General features: G+C 38.1%; 1 protein-coding gene across 4 annotated transcripts in view; it reads right to left on the bottom strand.

The window, feature by feature from the left end:
* The window catches only part of PLD1 (phospholipase D1), a 199,345-nt gene that overhangs the window by 37,565 nt on the left and 143,232 nt on the right, over nucleotides 1–18,548 (bottom strand). For all 4 annotated transcript variants that reach the window (XM_042955226.1, XM_042955227.1, XM_042955224.1 and 1 more), the window contains 3 exons: nucleotides 16,880–16,968; nucleotides 5,164–5,277; nucleotides 2,855–2,904 (listed from right to left, as the gene is read on the bottom strand). In XM_042955226.1, the coding sequence (XP_042811160.1) occupies nucleotides 2,855–2,904; nucleotides 5,164–5,277; nucleotides 16,880–16,968 (253 nt within the window). The remainder of the gene's footprint in view (nucleotides 1–2,854; nucleotides 2,905–5,163; nucleotides 5,278–16,879; nucleotides 16,969–18,548) is intronic.

The following is an 18,548-nucleotide window of genomic DNA, read 5'->3' as shown; positions in this document are numbered from 1 at the left end:
ATGGTTTCTGATGATAAATTGCCTATTAATCTTATAGAGGATGCCTTGTATTTGATGATTTGCTTCTCTCTTGCTGCTTTCAAGATTCTCTTTTTGTCTTCGTCTTTGGATAGTTTGATTATGATGTGTTTTGGTATGAAACACTTTATTCTTGTTGGATTTTGTTGAGCTTTGATGTGTAGATTCATATTTTCCATTACATTTAGGAAGTTTTCAGTCATTATTTCTTTAAATATTCTACCTACACTTTTCTCTCCTCTTCTTTTGGGACTCCCATTATGTATATGTTGGTATGTCTGACAGCATTTCACAGGTCTCCAAGGTTCTGTTCATTTGTCTTTATTCTTTTTTCCTTCCTGTTCCTCAGGCTATATAATTTCAATTGATCTGTCTTCAAGTTTGTTGATTTTTCTACCTATTCCAATCTGCTACTGAGCCTCTCTAACATATATTTCATTTCGGTTATTATACTTTTCAACTCCAGAATTTATTTCTGTTTTTTTAAAACTTTTATGGAAACTTTCTAATAAAAAGTTCTATTTTTAAGAAAATATTCTCTATTTGGGGAGATACAGTTTTTATAGTTCTCTTTAGTTCTTTGGATATTATTTCCTTTAGTTCTTTGAATATTCAAAGAATATTCAAATATTAAACTAGGTGTTTTAAAGTCTTTTAAACTGTCAGATAGGTCAAATTATGACAATTTTCTGAGAACTGTCAGAGGATGGGAGCTTCAAACCCATGCCTCCCTCTGGGGGCTGATAGGCTGCTAGTTTTGACAGTGATCAGGAGTTGATGTTCAAGGCTACTGTGGAACTGAGAAGAAGATGATGGGTATATAGCAAATTAAACGGCTACAAAGCTTGCTGCTTTTACCAAGATTGTGTTGTTTTTCTTGAGTAAAAACTCCTCATATTGTTATAAGACTTTGGTTAATTTCTAGAGTTCTAAAAAAGTTTATTTTGGTGTGCCTGGGTGGCTCAGTTAGTTGACCATTTTAATCTTGATTTTGGCTTGGGTCATGATCCCAGGGTCATGGGATAGAGCCCTGTGTAGGGCTCTGTGCTGAGCACAGAGCCTGCTTGGGATTCTTGCTCTCTCTGCCCACTCGCACTCTCCCTCATTCTCATATTCTCTCTCTCTCTCTCTCTCTCTCAAGAAAAGTCCATTTTAACAATTTCTGTCTGTATTTTTGTTGATTTTTTGAAGGAGTGGATTTTTGGAGATCCTTACTATGCCATTCCTGCTCATGTTTCAATTCTTTATTTTTAAGTGAAAAATATACATACATGGAAAGACTAGTATTTTCTCCCCACATTCTGGTACATCACCCAGCGCACTCCATTTAGGAGGTTACCAATGTAAATAAAATCTCCAAAAACCTCAGTTGAGGTTTATAGCATATGTGAAGGCCATAACACAAGGCCTCATATAATTGTGACTTCTCCTCATGACTTTTGCAGACCTCCCTGTGGCAGCTCCATTCTCCATGTCAGCTGGTGGAAACTCTCAGGATTATCTGATACTCCTTTCACTTTCCTACTCCCACATCCCCTCAAGTCTTCTTTCCCAGCTGTACTCATACGTAACCTTTCTTTCCTTTGCCAGTGTGCCATTATCTTATGCCTGCCACCAGTCTCTCTCTACTTTTCTTACCAACAGTAAGTGAATCTTTCCATAAAAACACCACCTTGATAGTTTCACTCCAGGAAGCAGAGGCTTCCACCAACCTTGTCTTCTTCAGGATAAAGTCTAGTTCTTTTTAATGTGGCCCTCCAAGTTTTCACAATCTGTATCCCATCTGAACTGGAAGTCAGACAATTTGGGTTCTGACTCTAGCTTAACTTTTGTGGGACTTCCTGTACCTACTGTACAAGATATAGAAGACTATTGAGGACCTACTATGTGCTAAACCTAGCATCAGGACAAACAGACAAGTAAACCCACAGTTACAATATGTGGTAGGTGGGAGTTTAAAGAAGGGTTGAATAAGAAGATATCTAGGTGCCTGGGTGACTCAGTTGGTTAAACATTAGACTCTTGATTTCAGCTCAGATCATGATCTCATGGTAGTGAGATGGAGCCCCACATCGGGCTCCACGCTGGGCATGGAACCTGCTTAAGATTCTCTCTCTCTTCTTCTCCCTCTGCCCATCCCCTGCTCGCTTTCTCTTTCTCTCACTCAAAATAAATAAAATAAAATAAAATAAAATAAAATAAAATAAAATAAAATAAAATAAAATAAAATAATAAAGATATCTGAGAAAGTGCCTTTGAAAATGTGAAGAACTGTACAAGTGAAAGGTATTACCGTGAGCTTTTTTTCTGATTTATTTGCCTCTAGTACAATACCTTCAAAGGTTTAGTCAGTGTATGGTGGCAAAATAAAATAAATAGAATTGGTTTTCTTCCCTAAATATAAGACTGTTGTGACAACCCGGGGACCTCTGTATAACAAGCAGCCGCATGAATACCTGTTGACCTTGCAGCATCTGTGTCCTTAGCTTTAAAGCAGAAATGACACTTGTCCTGCTTCCTTCCCAGGATTGTGGTGAAGGATCGTAGAAGAAGATACATGAAGGGTCCTTGTGAAGTGCCTTATAAATCCCACTTATTATCAAAATAACTATTATAAAGAAATAAAAGTAAATAATGAAAGTACTCTTATTTTTCATTATCTATGTATCTGAAGCTGTGATGTCCTCATTTGAACATTGCTTTGGACAATTTAACGAGAATAAGTGATTGATCTCAGTTAAACGTTTGTGTGCTACCTCTTGTGAAGAGAGTTTCACAATGATTATGGATATGTCACCAAAGACAACTGTGGAGGAAAATAAAAGCTGTTACTTACGTTTTGCTTTTAACTGCCCAAGGATGGAATTTTCTCCTCTGCACATGGTTCTGAACACATGGAAAGGAAAGAAATAATTACAGAGGTTTCAAAGGAACCAATCCCAACTGCAGTATCTGTGAAGTATAGTCCTAACCCAAGCAAAAACAGAACGAGTGCTTTTAAGAGAAGATGCTACATGGACTTTTCGGAAGCTATAAAACCACCTGGATATCACTTTTGTAATGGTACTGCTGGGACAGGTTGTTTTGAGGCAAGTAAATGGAAAAGTCATAAAACTGACATTAGATTTCAGAAAGAGATTCTATTTTCAAAAGATGGGCTATGAATGAACTTTCTCTCTTAGAAAATTTGGTGACAGCTAAGATAAATTTAGAATAACTCAATAGATGAGAACACTTACAGACTCACGTTACTTTCAGAGGTAAAAAGGGCAAACACTTAGCAGAATAATTTCTGAGTTAAAGAAACTATACACCTTGGCTGTCTCTGCAAAGTCGGCAAACGCCTTGAAAGTGAAAAATATAGTTGCAGATAACTGACTCCGCTAATGACTTTGTTTTTCACAACTCTAATAGTCAATGAATTATAAAGACTGACAAAACAAAAAATTCTATGCTCCATCTGCTTGTTCTGTAGAAGTAATTAAAAATATAGCTATCCCTGGGAAATACTGATATTCTTAAAGATGATGCCAGCAAATAGAGATGTTTTTGCATAATAAAAGGTTAGAATTTTAGCTGATGAACAAAAGCCAAGCATGTTATTTCATTCAGCTGGTTCAAACCCAGGAAAAGTCATAGAAAATAATTACAACTGACAATATTCCAAAATTAATATTAGAATGGCAAATGAAGTGGATAAAATCCAATTAAACATTATGTCAGTGCCTTAAATACTTGAAAAGCTTTGTTTGTCATGTTATAAATCAGGTAATATTAGAAATAGGCAAATCTTCAATCAAAGTGTATATCCCAAAGCATAGTTAAAGTTCTCTCTTACTGTAACCAGGCAAAATTACCCCAGAAGAAACAAAAAAAAATCTTTACTTGAAATCCTGGTTGATAGAAATAACTCAGTCAGTAAGAAACAAGAGGATTAAAAAAAATCACCACAGTGGTGACCACAATTGTGCCTAGAGGACCCTCAGATCCTGCAGGGGGTATTATGGGGGAGAGCAGCAGGAAGGCATGTAAGCCCCTATCCCTAATTTGACCAAGCTCCTGAGACCTTATCTGCTTTACACACTGGGGGTTTTGAGCCAGGCCTCATTGTCTCCTCCCTCACAAAAGGGTTTGATCAGAAAGGTGGGAAATTACAGGTGGTTCTGAAAAACAAGGGATATTAAAAGAAAACATCCAGGTTCCTGTCCTTGCTTTGACTTCATACAACTGTGATGCTCAGCAGGGTTCTTTTGTATCTTAGGTCCCAGAGCTTGTAACTGGGCGCTGGGATTCATGCCCAGGCCTGTTCACTTACCTCTTCATTCCCATTCTCTTTTCCAGCTACGTGACCAAGACAGAATGTTAGGGGTGCCTTCCCATCACTTTCTATACTACCTCTCTGTCTGCTCACCAGACATACCTCTTAACCCTCTTCATATCGCTCTACTGGCCAAGTCTGAAGCTTCACGGGTCTTTTTCAAGTGAATATGGCAATTCTGCTTTTTAGAATATCGAGAATAGGATTTAATACTTTCCTTAAAAGTTTAACAAAGATGTGGTAGAGAAAATAGAATTAAAATTCCAGAAGATAGGAAAGAACCTTCATACTTCATTTTCTGTCAAAGTCTACCATTCCCAAGCTTGGTGAAAAAACTTGCTACCTAAAGAACCATAAACAAACACATGGAAATTTAATTTTTTTCTTCAAATAATATGGAAAGCTCAATAACTCTCTGGTGGCTTAAAGATAATTTTTAAATCAATATTATACATATGCCTATACATATATAATACATATATAATACATATATATATATGTATATATATATATATATATAAAGTCTTTGTCTCCATTTATAAGATCTATGTATATGTACGTCTTGTGTATAGGCAATGAGTATAAAAGACAGCTTTATATTTTAGTTCTTTTTATATTCGCCATGTGTCCCAGGCCTGCCATTTATGATTTTAGGCTCTATTTGAATTTTATCAACTAGTAAACAGGCCAAGATTCAAAAGTAAAATAAAGTGTTCATCTGTTCAACACTCCCTGAATAGATGTGGGGAAATATTTCCATTCCTTTCACCAGCTTACACGCGTGACTGATAGAAAGCTGAAAACAGACGACTTTAGAACTTTGGCACCTGTAGTTGAAGTGCATTATTGCCTGCAGAGCATTTCCTCCACCCGTTGAAATGTCTCCTTCAAATCCTGGCAGCAGCGGTATCACAACATACACCCGGTATCTCTGGTTTTCCCTACAAAAGTCAGATGCAGAGCGATTCACCAAAAAATGATATAGCTAGGCAGTTCACATGGTTTTAGAGACTGAGCTAATGGCTTCCTACAATACATTCTATCACATTTCGGGGCTTGGAAGGTGCCGTTGGATTGGAGGCCAGAAGATGTTATCCAGGTAACAATTCATAACAACCCAAAAAAATCAGCTGAACTTGGCAGTAGAGTGGGAAGTCTACTCTTTCTAAAGCATAATTTTTCCTAGGACAAAATCCACTGAAAGCAACCCATGTGTGGACCCACGGAAGGTGGGGTGGGGCTTGCAACAAAGTTTTGAAAAAGATATCATCGTAATAATTTTATGTATGACAAGTCGTGTCATTATTGCTTAGAAACTCTGATTCAGCTCTGAAAACTGGCTCTGCTGCAAAATGTTATCCTGCGCCCTTCAAGAATCCTGAGTGACTGATGATTTTAAATCCTCTGCATATATAACGCATCATTTCTTGGCCGACTGTTCCAACTGATTTGAGGCCAGCCTTTGAAAGAATAGTCTTTCAGTAGCCTTTGCTACTCCATAATGTAACAAATAAAAGAAGGAAGTGGGGCTACTTAGACTCCATTCAGAAAGTACAAAATTTGGAGAATCATGTTCAAACAGGTATCACTATTTGGAGGCAAAGCCGTTAAAGTCCTTGCCTCCATTTATGGGATACAGAGGAAGAAGTGGAAGCTGGAAATGATTGTGGTATCTGTTGTGGTCGAAAAATCTTGTCCATAGATCTGAGACATCCATATTCACACAAAGGTGCTGCTGTTTAAACTTCTCTTAATACTTAATTTCCAAGGTTCATTTTCTTCAAAACAACTACATTTTTCTTTCATGTGAGTATTACTACTACTCTTTGAGGGGTCGGATGTCATTACAATGTCTCCAAACACCAATGTATGTATTGTATGCCCGTGGAAGGTGAAGTTCAGGGCAGAAGTGATAGCCAACACAATGGAGTCTGTGGGCCCCTGAGCTTAACCGCAGCACTGAGGACCAAGGCATCACAAGTAGGTTGTTGCAATGGCACGGATTAATCACTAGATGGCAAACATAGTTTGAGTTGGAAAAAATGAATTTTAAAGAATGTAAACTCCTCAAGCTCTCTGCCTGATAAGGGTAAGAGGCTCACAGCCTTAAATGGTAAATGAGATAGTGGGAAACAACAGAAAACATACCTAAGCCATTGCCCCCATCACCAGCTTTTAAAAGTCCAAATGAGTTAAACCAGACAGTTAAAAACTGACACTATCTGGCCTCAACTGCCTTTCCAGAATCGCCTTCCATTGGATCCTCACAGACCCATTGTCCAGTGCCAGACCACTGCCCTTTGCTCAGAGGTGCACCTCCCTACTAAGGAAGGTTGGCTCATCCGTTTTCTGAGTCAGGAATACCCTTTCTGCCCACAGAATCCCACTTCTCCCTCCAAGGCAGCTAAAAGGCACTTTCCTTGGTCAAGTCATCCTGAATCTTCCAGTCAAAGCTGGTTTGCTCCTGCCTCTGGACTCCCAAGGCACACGGCACAGATGTCTATTCAGCTTTTGTCTATTCAGCCTTTTTGCTTTACACGATAGTGACACAGGGATCTGCTGCCTAGGCTATGTGATAAGCTCTTTTGAAACACAGGATGTACGTCCACATATCTTTCTATTTGGGGCAGTGCCCCACAGAGGATCCCTGCACATGTTATGCACTCAGTACTCTATGCTTTGGGAGACTAGGGTCAGGTTGGAAGAATGTTTGTTTCTGGGAAGCCTCGGGTACAGAAGAGATCAAGCTGCGAAACTCACAGTAAGTTTCTCTTTTAATTACATGTTATTTGAATTTTTATCATGCTAAATATATATAACACAAAATTAGCCATTTTAACCATTTTTAAGTATACCATACAGTGATAGTAATGATTGTCACATGTTGTGCAACCATCACGATTCTATTTCTAAAACTTTGTCATGACTCTAAACAGAAACTGTGATTGTTAAGCAATAACTCCCACATTTTCCCTCCCTGAAAACCCCTGATAACCTCCCTACTTTCTGTCTCTATGAATTTGCCATTCTAGATGTTTCCTCTAGGGGGAATCATACAATATTTGTCCTTTCATGTATGAGTTATTTCACTTAGCATAAGGTCCTCAAGATTGTCAGAATTTCCTTCCTTCTTGTGGCTGAATAATCTTGCATTGGATATGCAATGCACATTTTGTTTATCCAGGCATCTGTTGATGGGCACCGGGGTTGTTTCCACCTTTAGGCTATTGTGAATCATGTTGCAGTGAACACAGGTATATAGATCTCAGTCCCTGTTTTCAGTTCTTCTGAAATATCCCCAGGAATGGCATTGCCCAGTCATGTGGTTATTTTATGCTTAACTTTTTGAGGAATCATCAAATAAATGATATTTCCACTGGGTAACACATGCTCATGGTACAAAATAGAAGAGGTAGAAGATTATATGATGGAAAAAAAATTCTCTTTCTCTCCATTGTCCCCAGGTGCTGTTTCTCCTCCCTGAGGGCAACTCCTACTACCTTCCATGTTCTTTCAGAAATAGTCTATGAATTTATAAGCAAGTATATGTATTTTTCTTCTATTCAAATGCTAGACTACTATAAACACTTTTCTGAATGTTATTTTTATTTATATATCTGTACATAGAGATTTGTCCGTTTTTTAATTATAGTGATACAGTATTCCCCGTACATCTTTTCCATAATATTTAAAGCAGCTCTCTATTGGTGGGCATTTTAAATTGTTTCCAATTTTTTTTTATTATTTCAAAGTATCTATTTTGCTATGTCTTCTGACCCCCATAAATCATTTTTCACATTTGTGAAACATATCACTTAGGAGTGGGATTGCTGGTCTTGAACATCATGGGTTTGTGACTCTGTTTGTAAACATGGTTCCCTTTTATCATTGTGTTTTATTAAGGGCAGAGAAGACCTCAAAACGGAGATCTCATATCATACCCATATCAATTAGAGATTTCAGTAGGATACTGAGAAATGTCCTATAAAACTCTTTATCTTCAGATAAAATATTCTTGCCAATTTAGTTTGTGAGAATCAGAAGGTACACATTTTCTTGTTCTTAGGACTCTGTTAGCTCCCTATCTGGGTCTTTGCCTTTTTCCAATGCAGTAGTTCTTCAATTTCCTGAATGATGAAATGTTTAAACTGTGTTCAGCAAGTTAGGAGAAATGACTTAGATTTTCACTGTTGTAGAAAAAAGGGGCTCTTGAATTTCAAACCATAAAATCGTGGCTAAGTTTAAGCCAATGAAGAGAAAATTCTACTCGATATTATGTCCACTCTCCTTCCTGGATCCAATCCCCAGAAGGCAATAGTTCTCAGCTGCCAGGGAAACACTGCATCCTCATAAAGTTGGGGTGGTGCAAAGGATAGGCATCAGGTTAGGGCAAGAACCTGAGCCCCTAATGGGCAGAATTACTTATGATCTTAAAAACAAGGTAAGAGCTAGTGGGCTCCCAGCCATCATGTATGAAGCAATCATTTCATCCACTGCAGTTCAGAACAATTTTATAAAATTGTATTCTTGGGCTTTTGGTTAAAATAAGTTTTCTTTCAAAACTCACAAACTCTTATAGCAGTGCTATGTATATCTGAAAATTGGAAATCAATGTCCAATAATGGGGGGTGGTTAACTAAATTATGTTATAGCCACTCAAAGAGTGAACATTTTGCAACCACTAAAAATGACCACCATCATGACTTAATAGCAAAATACTTCAGTACTGTGTTAAAATGGCCCGAATGCAAAGTTACAATTACAAGACAATTACAGATGTGCAGGCTGATACCATGAAATAGGAAATAACTTGTCCCTTAAATGCATTACCTTTCCCCCACCCTGTGACTACAGAGATGAAGCAGGTACTGCCCCCAGGATGGCACTCTCACAAAGGAAACAGGACACAAGATATCGACTTCTATTGACCAGGTAGAGATCCTTTGAGCTCAGCCAAGAGTATACAGAAATAAGAGTGATGGTATCCTGCCCTTCACCGTTAAGCAGAATTCCAGGGAAAACTGGATAGACCTCATCACCTGTCAGCAGGATAGGGGAGGCATGAGGATCTGAGTGTGAAATATAATCTTGCTTCTCAGAGAACCCCAGAGAAAGGTCCACCAGCCCACATGATGTGGCAGCAACAGAGGAGCAGAGGAAAGGCAGATCTGAAAGGAGAAGGTGGAGGCCCCTATGTCACGGTCAGCAGGCTCCAGAATGGGCCCAAGGCACATCAACACTGAGGGCTGGAAGCCTCTTCCCAAAGATCTAGGACCCCTTACCATCCATACCAAGGGTGGGGTGTGTCGGGGCAGAGAGGGGAGGAGAGGCCAGGAAACACCTGACTGATGGTGTATGGAGCAGAAGTAGCAAGGAATCACTGAATTTGTCCACATTTATCAGGATGTGACTAAACTAAATTTAGTTCTATCGTGTGGAAATGGGATTTGAAACCAAAATCCAGGTGAGCTACAGAAAAAGGAAATAAATCACAACTCAACAGAAAATATACATATGTTAATATGGACAAAAAGGAAATAGGTAAAAAGTGAATTTTTAGGGTGGTGAGAGTGTGAGACCTTTAATATTTTCCATTTTTGTGATTGCTGTAATGTTGCCTGCACCTTTAAAATCAGAGTGCTAATTCACCATGTATATGGTCATGGCGCTCCTCTACATTTCCCTCCTTGTTCTTCTCAGGAAAAACCCCCTCCCTCCTTCATCCCCACTTCCCTCCTCACCACAGAGGGCCATCGGCAGAAGTGGGGTTGCCTGGAGCGGGGTATCAGGATCTGTAAGAAGGCCCCTAAGGAGCTCGTCATGCTTCTCCAGTGATGAGATGCTTTGCTTTTTGAGAATTTGGAATTTATAGATCATATTTCATTGCTATAAACTTCAACAGCTGGTATAAATCCTATCATTGTAGATTTTGCAGCAGTGAATGCTGCCAGAACTAAGGACTGTGCTCGGGGCGTAGTATTTTGTGGAGAGAACATTATACCGTAGTGGCATTGGTTATGTGACAACTGGATCCGTAGCCTTCTCTGTGGTTTGGGACATAAACCATTTTATTGTGTGTTTGGCAAATCTTATAAAGCGCAGTAGCCCTTTCCGGGCTTTAGTTTTCTTATCTGTAAATGAGGGAGCTGGCTAAAATCGCTGCTGGTCCACTAGAAATGCTGGCCCTATTTAGCAGTGACTTTGCATATTACGTGTTCAACTTTACAGATTATGGCATAATACATATTGTGCACACACACACATATTATTTTCATTGCTTATCTTTTGGAAACAAAAGCTTTTAACTGTAAGGACGCTGAAGGTTAGCCCAGCACGTCTGACTAAGACTTCACTCTCAACTTGATAAGCTTTGTCAGGCAGGTCCTTCAGTTGCCCCCAAATAAGATCCTACAAAATGATTGCTGGCCTCTGCCCTGTGCTAATCTTTACATCTCTCTATCTTCTGAGATTGCCATTTATATAATTCTTGGAATCAAATAAAAGCAGTTAAATAATCTAAATCAAATGTTCTCCTGCCATGATTTACTGTCATCTCTGCCCCAGTGTAACCTCTCCTCCAGGTATTTTACAAAGCTTGGATGTTAGCCTACAAGAAAAAAAAAATGTGAAACCAGCCATCAGCATACTTATTCTACATGGTTTGTGTTCTTTTTATTAGAACCACAGTTTAAATTTCTTTAAGACAGTGCTTCTGAAACATACCCAGCATGGTACACAAATTATAGGACATGGTAATTGTAGGAGGCAGACTTTTCTTTAAGCCAGATAACTTTTCATCTATCATGCAATTACGTAAAAAAAAAAATTAAACGTTCATCTGATTTCTTTATTTTTAAAATAAAGTTTCTCTCATAGATTTCTGGGAGGCTTAGTACTCGAACATTTCTACTTCCCTTGAAATGAGGGAAGCTTTGTAGCTGAGTGGTGGAGAGTACAAGGTAAAGTTCCTAGAGACACGGTCTCAGTCTCTGTTCCGCTCGACAGCTGTGTGACGGATTCACGCGGGTTACCTCACTTCACTGGGCTCCACTGCCTCATCTGTAGAATGGGAAAGCTTACACATCCACTTCATAAGGTAGGTGTGTGAATTAAATGAAGCAATGCATGTAAAGTACCTCCGATGTAGAGAGACTCAAGAATTACCGGGTAACATCGTTAATTCAATCTACAACCACTGATTTCAATGAGAAAGCCTGCACGCCTTCAAAGAGTAATAAAGAAATAGTACCTAAAATTAAAACAAAGCAGAACTGAATTCATGTTATGCTACTGAGTGCCTTATTTTATATCTGGGGGAGGAAGTTTATTGCATCAATAATGAAGCACCAGAGGTAGAAAACCAAAGTAAAGCTTACCTGTCCAGCAGTTGCTGTCTAACAATTTAAAATAAGTCACTTTAAACATCTCTTTAATTAAAACATTTCTGTTTCTACCATAAATAGTATTTCTGAAACAGCCGATTTGAATATAGTGCTTCTAGATCCTTGTTCAACTGTACGGTGAGCTAGCATATTTCCAGAAGATGAATTTCCTGGAAATAATGTAAGAGTTTCTTCCACAAATTGATGTGCTATGGTTTTCAAAGCTGGGCAGAACAGGTATTGTTTTCTTTGTTAGTGAAAAGAACAGAGCGTCCGAAAGGTAAATGGACATGCTCAAAAGGTCACATACCTGGAGACAACAGAGTTGAAAAGAAGCCAAGTCCCAAGACATCTGGTCCCCAAATAATTTCAGATTCCCCAGAGGAACATTTTCCATACCACTCACTCATGGGCAAACTGTAAGCACTATCTGGCACTACTCTACAGTTAGAGGAAGCATGAAGAATTTGAACAGTTTTCAAAATTGGGTATTTTTCAATGTAGTGTAAGATTGTATCTCTCACTGCAGTTTAATATGAAAATGCTGAGGCGTTAAATCCATTGCCTGTCTTCACTGTATGTATCAACTCTGTTGATAACCATGCAAAATGCACTCCCTCGCTTCCTGTTTGTCAAGGCAGCAGGATTATGCATGTCAAGTTTCCGTAAGCAAAACGGTTTCATCCTCAGAAACAATTCATTCAGGGCACGTAAAATTTCTACCTGGATCAGTCAGTTCCAGCTCTTTCTCTTGGCTTCTTCAAATATGGCATAAACCCGTTGACTTTAGACAACGGATAATGATTTCTTCTCCCTGAACTCCAGTCAGATATGAGTTGTTAAAGACGGGCTTCCAGCGGGTTGGGAGCCAAGACAGTTTTACTAATTAGAGCAGATCTTTTGATTTCTGCAGAGATTCCCATAGCTACTCTCAGTTCACCATGGAATGAGCAATGTTCTGAGGCTCTAGGTCATGGATCAGAGCGTGAAAGCTTTGTAAAAACCTATTTCTGCAAAGAATTATGGCTGTTGAGAAGGAACCAGGAGGAAGTGAGGAAAGCAGAGAACTCACAACAGGGAATTGGTGTTCCCTGGAGTCCAGCACTGGCAGAAAAATAAAGTCTCAGCTCAGTTGAGGGAGTTGGCAATTCAAAGACTCTGATCTTTCCAGGGTGGGAGGGACCTGGAAGAGAGCCTGTGTTCCTTGGTCAGGCCTGGCTGAATGCTGTCATTTCCCTCCATCTGCTTTGTGCTTTATTCTATTCTTTTTCCAACAGCCAAAATTATACTTGTTGCTAGGCATGTGACCTTGGCAGGGTAGTTCGGAGTCTCAGAAGAGTGGAGCACAGAGAAGTCAATGAAGGAAGAAAGGGGGTGAACTTGGGCATGGTACACCATGGCCCTCAGTGAAAGCAGGGAGCCCCATTGCAGGCAGGCTGCAAGATGAGCCTTTTAATCCCACCCCTCCCTTTCCTAAGAATACAAGGTCACAGACTTGAAATTATTAAATGAAAATATATTCTATAGCTACAATGAACACAGGAGATGAACAATAATGTGGAGATACAGAGAAGGGGGGAAACGTAAAATATATTTCCAGGATACATATGGATAGCCACGAAAAATTTTATGTGCAACATCCATACCCTTTAAAATGTGACTGTCAAAGAAAGAGAGACCACTGAGACATCAGAGCTAAATAACACACAGTTAATATGCAATTCAACGGACTCACTGCTCGTTTTCTACAGAGTAGGCTTGAAATTGCATCTTTAACGTGCTCTGTGAACTTCCAAGTGTGAGATACAATCTGCAGCAGATGCTACCCTACAATGCTCTCTCACTACAGATCCCCATTCCTTTCAGAAGCAGCTCATAGGATCACTGGGAAATAGTCAATCAGAAAATAACTGCAAGTTCTTTACAGTCCTGAAATACTGTGATTTTAGAAGAAGTCCAGATTTTTAAAGACAAATTAATATGGTAAAGAAAAATGTTCTTTCAGGCTCCCAAAGCCTTTGAAAACAAATCTTGTAGGTACTTATTAACACATGTACTGTAGGGAACTAATAACTCAGATGAGTGAAGCTGAGATTCAGCCCAGTCTCCTTATTAACTGATCACCGTTACAATATTCACCACTCACTGCTCGGCCCAGTGAGCTCATTTGTCAACTTAATGGATTTCTGCGACTTATATCAATTTCATGAAAAAAAATATTTTTCTCTTTTGTCAAATGCGCTTTATAGAGAAAGCGGATACTCCTGCATCAATGAAATGCAAGAGTTAACAGAATAATTTAATTTTGTAAATTAGACATAAATTGACCCACAGAATTGAGAGACTGGCATGATGCAAGAAATCTTGGTGTATGCGGTTACGTTTAACTGTAAACAAGCCGATTTTAAGTTATCTCAGAAACAGATGCCATGGTAACTTTCTTAAAAAAAAAAAAGTATATGAGAAGGCAAAAGATAGAAGTCACCTGTAAAAGCACAGATCATCAATGTTTATGCTGACTATACGTGCTGTTCTAGGTGAGTACTGAGCCGTCTTGACTTTGCCCTGGAGTTACCTGTGGACCATTATGAAATACAAGTGCCTGGGCCCCACTCCAGGAAATTCTGACCCAGCAACTCTGGATGGAGTCCAGCTCCCTAGATTTTTGTAAAAGTCAAATGGTGATTTTGACGTGTAGTAAATGGTGAGATCTACGGTATACCTTGCAGGATGTGGTGGGTACTGTGGTGTGCTGCCTAAATGCCCTCACCATGGGCTCAAGACAGCACTCCCTTATGGAGAGTGCTGGCTGCTGACTACTCACTCACAGTGAAGTCCTTCTCCGGGATTTGCACTCCTTGGTCAAAGGGACCTGCCTCACCCAAGGTCATGTTCCTCGAGTGGGCCTGTACCTGATGACTGGTTTAATGGGAAGAGGGGACATAAAGGCCCAACCCACTTAGGTGGCAACCCTTTAGGGGTCTCAAACCTATCTGGCAATGAACTGAAGTTACGTGGTATGGGAGAAGGCACTGGCTTGGCAGTCCAAAGACTTGAGCTTAAAGCCATGTTTGCCTATTGTTGTTAGTGGCTTAGTCCAGCCACATCACCTCTTGAATCTTAGTTTTTAACTCTACAAATGGGGACGGCAACAACAATAACAACAACAAGACTATATGATCTACTTTGAAGAGTATTTGTGAAGATTCAGTAACAGTATAAATATAAACCATAAATCATATAAAATACTGGTAGTTACGGTTATCAAATGTTCTTAGATCTAAAAACCCCCACATACTATGTTTAAAAAGAGGATATTAAAGTACCATGTTATGCTCAAAGTACAAAAATGTTTGAATTCCCAAATGTGTATGTACTTACCATTCTCTACTGCCTGTGTTTAATGAGTTGAAATAATAAAATGTAATGGTATTGTTTGTCTGTGTATTTTGCTGCTTCTACACAGAATTAAAATCAGCCGTAAAAAGAAGCAGTCTGGGAGCCAAGACAATTCAGTGGGGAAAGAACAGTCTTTTCAACAAACGGCCCTGGAACAAGTGAATATTCCTGTGCAAAAGAACGAAGTTGGACCCCTACCTCACATCATGTATGAAAAGTAACTCAAAATGAATCAAAGACCTAAGTGTAAGGGCTAAAATTACAAAATCCTCAGAAGAAGAGAGGTGTTAAGTCTTCATGGTCTTGGATTAGGCAGTGATTTTGTAGCCCTGGCACCAAAGCAGAAGTGACAAAAGAAAAAACAGATCAACTAGACTTTATCAAAATGAAAAACTTGTGTTTCAAAAGGTAGTATGAAAAAAAAAAAAAGGTAGTATGAAGAAAGTAGAAAAGAAAACAGCCTGAATAGGAGAAAATACTTGCAAATCATAAATCTGATAGGACACTTGTATCTAGAATACATAAGAGAACTCTCACAACTCAACAATAAAAAGACAACCTAATTAAAAAATGGCCAAGAAATCTGAATATCTATTTATCCAGAGATAATACGCAGAATGGCCAACAAACAAACAAAAATACTCAACATCATTCATTAGTCATTAGGTAAATTCAAACCAAACCCACAATGAGATATCATTTCACACCTATTAAGATGGTTATAATAAAAAACAGAGAGGATAGTAATTACTGGCAGTGATACAGACATTGGAGCCCTCATACACTATGGAAACATAAAATGGTGTAGCTGTTTTTGAAAATATTCTGGCAGTTTCTCAAAATGTTCAGCATAGAATTTCCATATAACCCTGCAATTCTACCCCTAGAATAATAAAGATATATCTGCATAAAAACTAATACACGATGTTTATAGCGGCATTAATCACAATTGCCAAACAGTGGAAACATCCCAAATGGATAAATAGAATGTGGTATATCCAGAAAATGGAATATTACCTGGCAATAAATATAAATGAAATACTGATAACATTCTATAACATAGATGAGTCTTGGAAACATTAAATTAAGTGAAAGAAGTCAGTCACAAAGACCATATACTGTATGATTCCATTTAATATGAAATGCCCAGACCAGACAAATCTATAGGGAAAGAAAATAGTTCAGTGGTTGCAAGGGGATAAGATAAGGGGAATTAGGTAGCGACTGCTAATAAATAAAGGGTTTCTTTCTGGGGTGATGAAATGTTCTAAAACTAAGTATACTAAAAGTATACTAAAAATCACTGAATTGTACACTTTAAGTGGGTGGATTGTGTGGTCATACCTTAAAACACTGCTATTTTAAAAATAATCCCATGAGCTGAAGAAATAGGACAGAGGGTAGCCAGAATTTAAATATAACTCATGGAAAAATATGATGACTATTTTGCTTTGATTTTTAAGTGAACACAGTAACTGTCTGCCATTAAATAAATCAAATCACAAGTCTAACGGCGTGGGAAAGAGACTGGCCAGGAAAAAATGACTGTGCCCTGGAAGAATTCAGATTCCTTCAAAAATGGACTCAAAATTCTCAGCCACTGAAATCAGACTGAAGGAACCAATAACCTACTGCTAGCTGACCCCAATTTATGCCTGCTAGGAAAAGACAGTATTTTAAAATGGGCTTTCAAAAGTCATTTTAGTAGTAAATGCAAGAATCATTTGCAGTAACCACTTTTACCAAAATGCCAAAATGTTACCTGTGAGCTTTCAGGATCCTCTGAGCAATGGCATCACCTATCTTGTTGAACACAACTTTGTCATCAGCACAACTTATGAAAAACTGGTTCTATGAGAAATAGAGTGATCCTATAAGTCATTCTTAGTAAAAAAAAAAAAAAAAAGTATATATATATATATATATATATATATATATACGTATATATATATATATATATGTATATATATATATATGTATATATATATATATACACATGGACAGTGTGCTATATTACGAACACTACATTGATATTACAAAAAATTTTTTCACATAGCAGACATGTTCTTATTACTAAAATCATTTAGAAAAGTAAATGACGCCGAGAATAAGAGAAGCCTCTTCTCAACTCTGGGTCTCATGCACGTCTATGTAACACCACATCTAATACCTTAGTCAAATGGGAGGCTGCACTAGTATTTCATCATGTGAATTCTTTGTCACTTACATTTTGAGAAAGGGAGGAACATTCCAAATTTAATCAATAGGGATATTAGGTTTACAGATATATGTATTGTGCAAATGCTCACGATTTAAAATCCTATATTGGTAAGCATTCTGTTTCGTGCTAAGTTTACCTTTCTAGCAGGGTAGACGGCAGAATCCTGGTCTAATTTTCTCCATCCATCCTCTATTATCTCCTAGTATCTTCTCTTGCCTTGTCTCATTTGTTTGGCTCTCTTATTATTTCCAAACATCTATTTTAAGTAGCTTCAAATCTCTTTCACAAGTACGTTTCATATATATAAATAAACCAATAAAACGGAAAAAAATATTTTTCCTTTTTGCTTAAGTAATCTATACTATTCATTTACCTATAAAATATTCTTTAAAATTTTTACTAAAAAACTAGGGCAAGACATTATCATCATATTGGTATAAAAGATTTAGTTGCTGCATAAAGGGGATGTTAGTAATTAGGTACAAATATTATCACCACTACATATTTATATACACTGTTGTAATATATTTGTGATTTATAAGTCTAATCATCACAAAGTAATCTCTGCTAATCATCTTAAAGAGACATATAAGCAATGACTCAAGCTATGGTTATCATCCCTTTGCAACATCATCACTTTTACTAGTTTACGTGTTTTTATACTTAAGTACAGAAGTCTGTAAACTGCCTCCATAAGACAAACTTACCAGAAGACATTGTGCGGGAATTCATTTGAGAATCCGTTTCCCCTTAAGGCATCAAATAAAAATTTCAGCGGCAACCAAACCATGTTTGTTTTTCTGAATTCATATTACAGAGAGGCTCAGCATTCCTCAGCTGTAAACATGGCCACATGCCATGGCCTGTTCTTCCTTTTTGGGGAGAGCAGGGTAAATGCCAACCACTTACCTCTGCTAGAGGTGTTCATTACAAGGTTTGTGTCCACAGCCATGTGCATCCACATGGCATTACTGACCTCATTTAAGACTGTGGTAGCATTAATAAGAAAGGCTGACTTAATGCTACTAAAAAGAGATAAAGCAAAAGGATTCTGGGTAATGGATGAGGCAGCCATTAATATCTTATATTGTTATGGTATAATTGTTGAAATTAATAATACTAATTGTATTAGTATTAATACAAAGCTCCAGACTTTGATATTCAGAGTCCTTTTTTTGTTGCATAGTCCCATCCAGAATACTGTATTGCA

Source organism: Panthera leo, chromosome C2, assembly GCF_018350215.1.
Source record: "Panthera leo isolate Ple1 chromosome C2, P.leo_Ple1_pat1.1, whole genome shotgun sequence".
NCBI classification, from domain to species: domain Eukaryota; kingdom Metazoa; phylum Chordata; class Mammalia; order Carnivora; family Felidae; genus Panthera; species Panthera leo.
This window is presented reverse-complemented; position numbering and strand designations above follow the sequence as displayed.